Source organism: Salvelinus namaycush, unplaced genomic scaffold (assembly GCF_016432855.1).
Source record: "Salvelinus namaycush isolate Seneca unplaced genomic scaffold, SaNama_1.0 Scaffold459, whole genome shotgun sequence".
NCBI classification, from domain to species: domain Eukaryota; kingdom Metazoa; phylum Chordata; class Actinopteri; order Salmoniformes; family Salmonidae; genus Salvelinus; species Salvelinus namaycush.
Window position 1 is genome coordinate 146,091 of NW_024061152.1, and position 10,339 is coordinate 156,429.

General features: G+C 45.5%; 1 protein-coding gene across 1 annotated transcript; it reads right to left on the reverse strand.

Annotated features, from left to right (window-relative positions):
• Positions 1–3,752: 3,752 nt before the first annotated feature.
• On the reverse strand, positions 3,753–5,279 carry LOC120041401 (G-protein coupled receptor 12-like). Its single transcript, XM_038986357.1, has 3 exons — positions 5,091–5,279; positions 4,546–4,832; positions 3,753–4,338 (listed from the first exon to the last, which is right to left on the reverse strand). Exons 1-3 carry the CDS (start codon positions 5,277–5,279, stop codon positions 3,753–3,755), a joined length of 1,062 nt encoding a protein of 353 aa, XP_038842285.1.
• Positions 5,280–10,339: the final 5,060 nt, after the last annotated feature.

Sequence of the window (10,339 nt, forward strand, 5' to 3'; positions counted from 1 at the left end):
TACCCAGTAAGTTAACGTCCAGTAAGTGGACACCCAGTAAGTTAACGTCCAGTCCTGTGCTCCATTTTGAGAGTTGCTTGTTATAGTTTGTTCTTTGTTTTTTGTTTTTTTTACTAATTGTCCATTTAAACACCAAGCAAGCCCTCTAAGACTTTCCCTTTTTCCCAACACAGCCGACTATCACCACGACTGGTACATCACATGGCACATATAGTCCACAGTAGTATTTTACCATTGTTGGTGTGTTGCTGTTGATGTTTGTACTAAACAGTGGATGCGGTTGCAGAATCGAGAGCAAACAAGAATGATTATGATTCTTTTTAAGACAGTACTATTATATCTCTGGTTTCTGTTCAGTTTGTGGGCTTCATCCTAATAGTCTAATTTTGCGTCCTCTCCTCATCTCTTTTCCTTACTAACCACATATCCAGTCAGTGTCTTTCAACCATCAGAGGTCGTGAAGGAAAGGAGACAAGGAATGGAAGCCGTTCCATTAGGATGAAGAACTAACCTAAAGTATTCTCATTGTACCACAAGTTAACTCTGTCATTGGAGCTTTTGTAAATCAGTTAACTACAAGCTTCCCTTTCAGGGAGAAACTAACCTCATTATAATCTCTCTGTCTGTGTGTGTGTGTGTGTTTGCGTGTGTGTCTGTCTATCTGTGTGAGAATGAAACCGTGGGTCGCATTACCCTACCGCGCCTGGTGCCTCATTTCATGCCACCGCTGCTCGGCTCACCTTGCAAAACCTCATTAACCCACCGCATCGTTGATCCGGCTGAAGCTAAGACACGTCAGCTTCTCTCTTACAGACGTCCAGAGATACAGAGCCGAGAGGGAGCGTGTGGTTTGGAGCTTGTGTTGAGACATTGACAGCGTTGAGAGAGAGGGGAAATAAGGGGTATATAGGCCAATAGAATCATTTAGATAAAACCCCATAGAGTCGGTTTTGTGTTTTACATTCCGTCAGGGGCAGACTGGTCCATTTTTAGCCAATGGGACTGTCTAACTTCGGTTTTTAAGCGCAAAATGATCATTATCTGGCTAATATTGTTCAAGGAAATAAATGGACAGGTTTGTTAGAAATGCCAGGGCTGATTTCTGGTCCCAGTCTGGTCCTGCATTCCGTTCTGCTGTGCTGCTGTTGTCTATTGTCCATGCATCGGCAGCTAATCAATAGAACCCTATTGGATTTGGATCCATGTTCACTTCACCTGACATGAAGGGTAGTCAATATGCTGTTTACATTGTGGGTTTTCAGACGTGGGTTAATCAATCGTTATCATTTAGCTTGTCTGCCTAAATCAATACTTCTAAACCCACGTGTAAATAATCAATAAGGCCAGTTGAAATGTTATTTCAAGTCCCTTTAATGATAGCATATGATATCGAATTCCGATGTGTAGACCTATTAATTGTTGTGATTGCCTGTCACACAATACTTTCAACCTACGATCATTCTAAAAGGATACTAGCCAGATATGACAGACTCCCTCTGCTGTCACTTGGTTAGAACCCACCTCGTCATTTAGATCCATTAGTTAGAACTAGAATGGTTAGAACCCACCGTGTCATTTAGAACTATTAGTTAGAACTAGAATGGTTAAAACCCACCGTGTCATTTAGAACCATTAGTTAGAACTAGAATGGTTAGAACCCACCGTGTCATTTAGAATCATTAGTTAGAACTAGAATGGTTAGAACCCACCACACCGCAAAGTGATCGAAACTCCGCCAAAGGCCCTGCGAACACAAGCCCCGGCTGTGACACACGTTTTGTCACCTCTCGCTCTGTCTGTCTGGAAAGATAAACTCACAGGGCTGTGTTTTCTCCTTCTCTCTACACCAGGCCTGTTTTCCAATGAATTATTCAACCGTACAACCAGTGAGACGTGTGAAAACGACGGTCTGGTTAGCTGGCTCCGGATAGAATTTCCCTTGACCTTAGACACAGATCTAGAATCAGATTTCACTTTCCAAATTGGTTAAATTAACCAGTAAGGGGGAGAGCGCAAAAACTGACCATAGAGCAGAATCATGTAGGGACTACAAGCATCAGCTCGCTGGTCGCTATCCATGGTGCTGAAGTTAGCTTTTGACGCACATTGGCAATGTCTTGGCGCTGTGTTTCACTGTCCGTGGTGCTGAATCGGTTTTAGCTGCCGGTGTGTTTCTAGAATTACTAGAACGATGACTTGACTGTAATTGCATTTCTATTCCTCATGACTGTAGGCCGGCAACATACAGACGATTGCTTAGTAGCTCTAAAAAAATATATGTTTTTTTTGGTTGATAGCATTGGTAATAACAGGGAAACCTTGTGGGGCTTGTGGGCTTTTCAAAAAGATTTATGTTTCTTCTCCAAGAGTAACAATGAATCAGAGTTTATATTGGCTTTGTCTGTCTGTCTGTCTGTCTGTCTGTCTGTCTGTCTGTCTGTCTGTCTGTCTGTCTGTCTGTCTGTCTGTCTGTCTGTCTGTCTGTCTGTCTGTCTGTCTGTCTGTCTGTCTGCCTGCCTGCCTGCCTGCCTGCCTGCCTGTCTGCCTGCCTGCCTGCCTGCCTGCCTGCCTGCCTGCCTGCCTGCCTGTCTGCCTGTCTGTCTGTTATACGCCTGTGTTTTACCAAGGGCTTTAGTCACCATCGGCAACAAGATCGTTGTGTCATGATAGTTTCTAAGGTTTTGAATGAAAACCTCAGTAGCATTCTCACCTAACACACATTACCATTGTTGGCTAGTTAGCTCATGATAAGCAAGTTAGCTCATTATAAGTAAGTTAGCTCATCATAAGCAAGTTAGCTCATCATAAGAAAGTTAGCTTATCATAAGCAAGTTAGCTCATCATAAGCAAGTTAGCTCATGATAAGCAAGTTAGCTCATTATAAGTAAGTTAGCTCATCATAAGCAAGTTAGCTCATCATAAGAAAGTTAGCTTATCATAAGCAAGTTAGCTCATCATAAGCAAGTTAGCTCATGATAAGCAAGTTAGCTCATCATAAGTAAGTTAGTAAGTCATAAGTAAGTTAGCTCATCATAAGCAAGTTAGCTCATCATGAGCAAGTTAGCTCATCATAAGTAAGTTAGCTCACCATAAGCAAGTTAGCTCATCATGAGCAAGTTAGCTCATCATAAGTAAGTTAGCTCATCATGAGCAAGTTAGCTCATCATAAGTAAGTTAGCTCATCATAAGTAAGTTAGCTCATCATAAGTAAGTTAGCTCATCTTCCATCGAGGCCACTCCTTAGGCTGTAGTACTCGTGCTCACCCTCTGAACGAGTAGCCTTTTAGAGGCCAGGGCAAACCATCCCAGACTTTCTCAGTCCAGTCCATGGCCCCTCATCCTTTGATGAATGAGAGCCACATCCGCCCCTGCAACTCTGATCTAGACCCTGGAGAAGGATGGGAAGGGAGTTACATTGCCAGGTCACCACCCCACACCCTCCCTCTTGCCTTAGGGTCCCCGTTGACTTCACTGAGTCCTCTCCCTAAAGCTTACCCCATCACTGGAGATCCTAGGGGGGGTCATTACCATGTCCCTTGATCTCACCGCCACAGTCTCTTCTGGATGTCCAGGTTTGCTGGAGGCCCTGGGTCACAGAGCTAGGTTGGAGGGCGTACACCCACACCTCCTCCAATACCGTCATCATCCTGCACCCCTTCTATATACGTCGCTACACCCCCTCCCTAGACATTGCTGAAGGTCCAGGGCCGGAGGGAGAGGTTGGAGCGGTCGTAGCCATGAACAATGCTTCCCTATACATCACTGGACGTCCTGGCTCGAGGTCTCAGACTCAGATTTGACGGGACACACCCACAACACGCCAACCAGAGCCCCTTCTGTATATCCGGGTTCCTGAACGCATATATAATAGGATTTATGACTGAATTACACGCCGCCAGCAGCACCGTAGAGTATGTATATATGATAGGATAGCTTGAATCCGCCACGATAGAATACATAGCAAACGGCAGCCAACACATGGCGAAGGTGCAGAGAATCACGGAGAGCGTCTGGACTCCTTTGGTTGTGGAAATGGCGAGGAACTGATGCTGGACGGCGATTTGCTGAGCGTGACGGAACGCGATCCGACAGATCTGTAGGTAGAGTTGCATCATCAACGCGAAAACCAGTAGGAAGAAGACAGCGAGGGCGACAGCGTTGGATTTGGTGACGGGTCGACAAACTGAGCACGTTGATTGGTCGTCTAGGCAGTTCCACCCGAGCGCGGGGAGGACGCCGAGGACCAGACACACCAACCAGATGACCCCTACCACCAGGTATGTGAAGAGGACAGTCCGCTCCGTGTGGTAGGTCAGCGCGTTGTACAGCGACAGGTACCTGTAATGCAATGAACACTCCAAATCCAGTCCTTGTTTTACATTCACATTTACACCCAGTGCATTCAACCACGCCGCATATCACTGTCATTGCAAGTAAAACTTTTCTCAACAAAGCAGCTATCTGCAAAGTCAGAAGATGGGAAAACATCTGTATCCCTTCAATTCTAATTTTAAGATATAAAGAGAGACATAAATATTACCATACCTGTCCACGGTGATCGCCAAGATATTCAAGATGGATGCCGAGAATGCCGCAATGAGAATCCCTGTGGCAACCAAGGTCACGACCTCTCCCTCGACAAGATAGGTGAACACGAAGTTCAGGATGAGACCGAGACCCGCCAGGAGGTCGGCGAATGCCAGCGAGCCAATCAGGATGAACATTGGGGCTCTGAGGGTCGGCGTGTAGAAGAGGACGGCGATGACCAGAGCGTTCTCGCAGGCGATGAGTGTACCCGTGACACATAACGCCACATCCCATGGGCTGACATCCTGTTGATGACAATAATCATCATATCCTTATCATGATTATCATCATTATAATGATAATAACAACAATAACAACCACAATAATAAAATAAAAATCATCACAATCATAACGACAACAACAAAGTAATTATAATTTATATGATGAGAAATTCTCAAAACACCCAAAGGTCACTATACTTATCCAGTAAGATTTTTTTTAAAGCAATGAAATCAGCAATCACAACCAAAAAATTAACTAAACTTGATGACATCATGTCTAACCTGTTGTGAGGTCAGAGGTCGTAAGTCAAGGTCGGAGGTATAGGTGCGGCCAGGGACGTCGGAGGAGGAGGCGTTAACCCCGGGGAGGTCAGGGTAGGAGTCAGGGTAGGGGTCAAGCCAGGGGTCCAGGGACGAGGGGTCAAAGGTCGAGGAGGAAGTAGTGTTCTGGGGGATGCCGCCGCTGCTCATAGCTGCAGCTAGGGAGAGGATCATATCTGGATGGAGGGAGGTGAGAGAAGAAGAAGAAGGGGGGGGGGAATAGGCTGTATTGAAATAATAAGGAGACGGGACACCATAGTGTTAGCTTTAGGAACGTGTTTAGTTAGATCAAACCGGATACAGAATACAGAGCGTTATGGGTACTGTAGTATATCATGCTACAGAGGGTGAGGAGGGACAGGAGGATATGAGTCCAGGGGGCAGAGATGAGGGGAGAGTTGGGGGAGAGAGGGAGGATGAAGAGGGAAAGGTGAGGAAAGAGAGTGGGAGAGGATTGAGGAGGGGAGGGGAGAGAGAGAGAGAGAGAGAGCGAGAGAGAGAGAGAGAGAGAGAGAGAGAGAGAGAGAGAGAGAGAGAGAGAGAGAGAGAGTCATAGCAGAGGTGTCCATCACAACAGAGGAATAATGCAACGATTCCCTTCTAAAAATTAAAAATAAACTCCCTCTATCCATATAGACATCTACAGTTGAAGTCGGAAGTTTACATACACTTAGGTTGGAGTCATTAAAACTCGTTTTTCAACCACTCCACAAATTTCTTGTTAACAAACTATAATTTTGGCAAGTCGGTGAGGACATCTACTTTGTGCATGACACAAGTCATTTTTCCAACAATTGTTTACAGTGTCACGCCCTGGCCATAGAGAGGTTTTTATTCTCTATTTCGGTTAGGCCAGGGTGTGATTATGGTGGGCATTCTATGTTTCTATTTCTTGGCCGAGAGTGGTTCCCAATCAAAGGCAGCTGTCTATCGTTGTCTCAGATTGGGAATCATACTTAGGCAGCCTTTTTCCCACCTGTGTTTTGTGGGTAGTTGTTTCCTGTTTTGTGTGTCTGCACCTGACAGAAGTGTTTATTTTTGTTCTACTTTGTTATTTTGTTTCAGTGTTCAGTTTGATTAAATATCATGAACGCTTACCACGCTGCACCTTGGTCTCCTTCTACTTCATACGACGAGCGTTACATACAGACAGATTATTTCACTTATAATTCACTGTATCACAATTCCAGTGGGTTAAAAGTTTACATACACTAAGTTGACTGTGCCTTTAAACAGCTTGGAAAATTCCAGAAAATGATGTCATGGCTTTAGAAGCTTCTGATAGGCTAATTGACATAATTTGAGTCAATTTGTTTAAGACCTAGACAACCAGGTGAGGGGAGTTCCTTACTAATCAGAGACCTTAATTAATCAATCAAGTACGAGGGAACCCGTAGACACTCGGCCCTTCGTGGAATGAGTTTGACACGTGCCTTAATAGAAAATGACTCAAGTAAAAGTGAAAGTCACCCAGTAAAATACTACTTGAGTAAAAGTCTAAAAGTTTCTGGTTTTAAATATACTTAAATTCAAAAGTAAAAGCAAATGCTATAAATTCTTTGAAATTCCTTATATAGCAAACCAGAAGGTTTAATTAAAAAAAAATATATATATGGATAGCCAGGGAGTGGTCTACTGGGAGGGTTTTCTGGGTGGGATACGACCAATGGGTTAGTTTCCCTGTGGGTCCTGTTTTCCCCACATCCATGGGCTTACTGTATCAGCACTAAAAATAACAATTACATCATTAACATAATATTCCTGTCTGAAAAACAATGGCAACACTAGCTATTCTCTCTCAGAATTAGAAAGACCTAATTGGCCCTATCAAAGGTTCCAGCTGTCTTGAAATCCTAGTATGAAACCATATAGATATAGCAACGCTCCTAGAACACTCCGGCTCCATAAGGACAACGCTCCTAGAACACACCGGCTCCATGAGGACAACGCTCCTAGAACACACCGGTTCCATAAGGACAACGCTCCTAGAACACACCGGCTCCATAAGGACAACGCTCCTAGAACACTCCGGCTCCATAAGGACAACGCTCCTAGAACACACCGGCTCCATGAGGACAAAGCTCCTAGAACACACCGGCTCCATAAGGACAACGCTCCTAGAACACACCGGCTCCATAAGGACAACGCTCCTAGAACACACCGGCTCCATGAGGACAACGCTCCTAGAACACACCGGCTCCATAAGGACAACGCTCCTAGAACACACCGGCTCCATAAGGACAACGCTCCTAGAACACACCGGCTCCATGAGGACAACGCTCCTAGAACACTCCGGCTCCATAAGGACAACGCTCCTAGAACACACCGGCTCCATAAGGACAACGCTCCTAGAACACACCGGCTCCATAAGGACAACGCTCCTAGAACACACCGGCTCCATAAGGACAACGCTCCTAGAACACACCGGCTCCATAAGGACAACGCTCCTAGAACACACCGGCTCCATAAGGACAACGCTCCTAGAACACACCGGCTCCATAAGGTCAACGCTCCTAGAACACACCGGCTCCATGAGGACAACGCTCCTAGAACACACCGGCTCCATAAGGACAACGCTCCTAGAACACACCGGCTCCATAAGGACAACGCTCCTAGAACACACCGGCTCCATAAGGACAACGCTCCTAGAACACTCCGGCTCCATAAGGACAACGCTCCTAGAACACACCGGCTCCATAAGGACAACGCTCCTAGAACACACCGGCTCCATAAGGACAACGCTCCTAGAACACTCCGGCTCCATAAGGACAACGCTCCTAGAACACACCGGCTCCATAAGGACAACGCTCCTAGAACACACCGGCTCCATAAGGACAACGCTCCTAGAACACACCGGCTCCATAAGGACTACGCTCCTAGAACACACCGGCTCCATAAGGACAACGCTCCTAGAACACACCGGCTCCATAAGGACAACGCTCCTAGAACACACCGGCTCCATGAGGACAACGCTCCTAGAACACACCGGCTCCATGAGGACAACGCTCCTAGAACACACCGGCTCCATAAGGACAACGCTCCTAGAACATACCGGCTCCATAAGGACAACGCTCCTAGAACACACCGGCTCCATAAGGACAACGCTCCTAGAACACACCGGCTCCATAAGGACAACGCTCCTAGAACACACCGGCTCCATAAGGACAACGCTCCTAGAACACACCGGTTCCATAAGGACAACGCTCCTAGAACACACCGGCTCCATAAGGACAACGCTCCTAGAACACTCCGGCTCCATAAGGACAACGCTCCTAGAACACACCGGCTCCATAAGGACAACGCTCCTAGAACACACCGGCTCCATAAGGACAACGCTCCTAGAACACTCCGGCTCCATAAGGACGCACGTAGAATGCAGAACCATTTGTATAAACGGGCTGCTTTTTAATCAGCTCCAAACATTAACGGTGTAATCATAAGGATACATAAGAAACTCAAAATCGCCATCTTGGGTAAAGGCGAATACCAAGAAGGCATAATCACTTTTCTTAAATGTATCCATAAATCCACCCACATACGCCTATGTCGGCCTTCCACATCTGTCTATGTCGGCCTTCCACATCTGTCTATATCAGCCTTCCACATCTGTCTATGTAGGCCTTCCACATCTGTCTATGTAGGCCTTCCACATCTGTCTATGTAGGCCTTCCACATCTGTCTATGTCGGCCTTCCACATCTGTCTATGTAGGTCTTCCACATCTGTCTATGTAGGCCTTCCACATCTGTCTATGTAGGCCTTCCACATCTGTCTATGTAGGCCTTCCACATCTGTCTATGTAGGTCTTCCACATCTGTCTATGTAGGCCTTCCACATCTGTCTATGTCGGCCTTCCACATCTGTCTATGTCGGCCTTCCACATCTGTCTATGTCGGCCTTCCACATCTGTCTATGTCGGCCTTCCACATCTGTCTATGTCGGCCTTCCACATCTGTCTATGTCGGCCTTCCACATCTGTCTATGTCGGTCTTCCACATCTGTCTATGTCGGCCTTCCACATCTGCGGTGGAAGGTGGCCGAGCTACAGCTGTGTTTGTCAGACCAGGAGACATCCCCAAAATCTGTCTTCTCACGGAAACGTCTATACTAATCCAAAAGCAAACGAGTACACTTTCTACTCAAACAGGCATAAAACATTCTCCCAAATCGATGTTATATTATTGTCTACACCTCTATTTTCTCAAATAAAAAAAATTGACATTTTGACACATATCTGATCACCATGCCTAATACTGCCAATTACAAATGTCAGAATCTCCTAAAAGAGCCACAAAAACTAATGTTGTTAACTGCGTTAATATGTTCTCAACAAACACATTTTTTCAGACCAGGTAGCTATTACTCTTTCCAAAGTCAAGGTATAACTTAATTTATTGATAAGACAGGGAGCAGAATTTGCCATCCAACGAGTTAGACTCACTATTACGTCCATGGTAATCGTCCCAGATGTTTACTGGCCAACCAGCTACGCAGTAACGATCAATTAGCTGATATAGCAACTATTGTATCTGAAACAGGAGAATTACTATCAGAACCCAAATTAATCAATCAAAGACTCTGCCGCTTCTATAAAGAACTGTACACCTCTGATTGTTAATCCACACCAAGCAAGACTAAGTTCTTTCCAAAATAATTAAGAAGTCCTCTTTTATCTCAACAAAAGAAGCCGCCTCTCTGGGAGACCAACTCTCTCTCAATGAACTCAAAAGAGCATTGGAAAGCATGAATAAAGGCAAATCATTTGGATGGGACGGTATTCTCCCTGAGGTCTATATAAAATGTTGGAATCAATTAGGTCCAGTATTGGTCTAAATGATTAACACAGCCGTTTACAGAGGTTCATTAGGGAGAGATGTGAATACAGCACCAATTGCAGTTTTTTTTTTTTTAAAGGATAAGGATGCCACCCTGCATCCCACTGCTGGTTTGCTTCTGAAGCTAAGCAGGGTAGGTCCTGGATGGGAGACCAGATGCTGCTGGAAGTGGTGTTGGAGGGCCAGTAGGATTGGGGACATTGCCCTATGTAAAGTGCTGTCTTTTGGATGGGATGTTAAACGGGTGTCCTGACTCTCTGTGGTCGCTATGATCCCATGGCACTTATGGTAAGAGTAGGGGTGTTAACCCTGGTGTCCTGGCAAAATGGCCATCTGCCCCTCATACTGTCACTGTCACCTAATCATCCCCAGCTTA

Bases quoted from the DNA above. Each gene is read 5' to 3' on its own strand.
- LOC120041401 (XM_038986357.1), bottom strand. From the start codon at position 5,279: ATGAGCAGCGGCGGCATCCCCCAGAACACTACTTCCTCCTCGACCTTT. The intron at 4,833-5,090 runs GTTAGACATGAT...TGTCATCAACAG, and splicing joins GACCTCTGACCTCACAACAG to GATGTCAGCCCATGGGATGT. The intron at 4,339-4,545 runs GTATGGTAATAT...ATTGCATTACAG, and splicing joins TTGGCGATCACCGTGGACAG to GTACCTGTCGCTGTACAACG.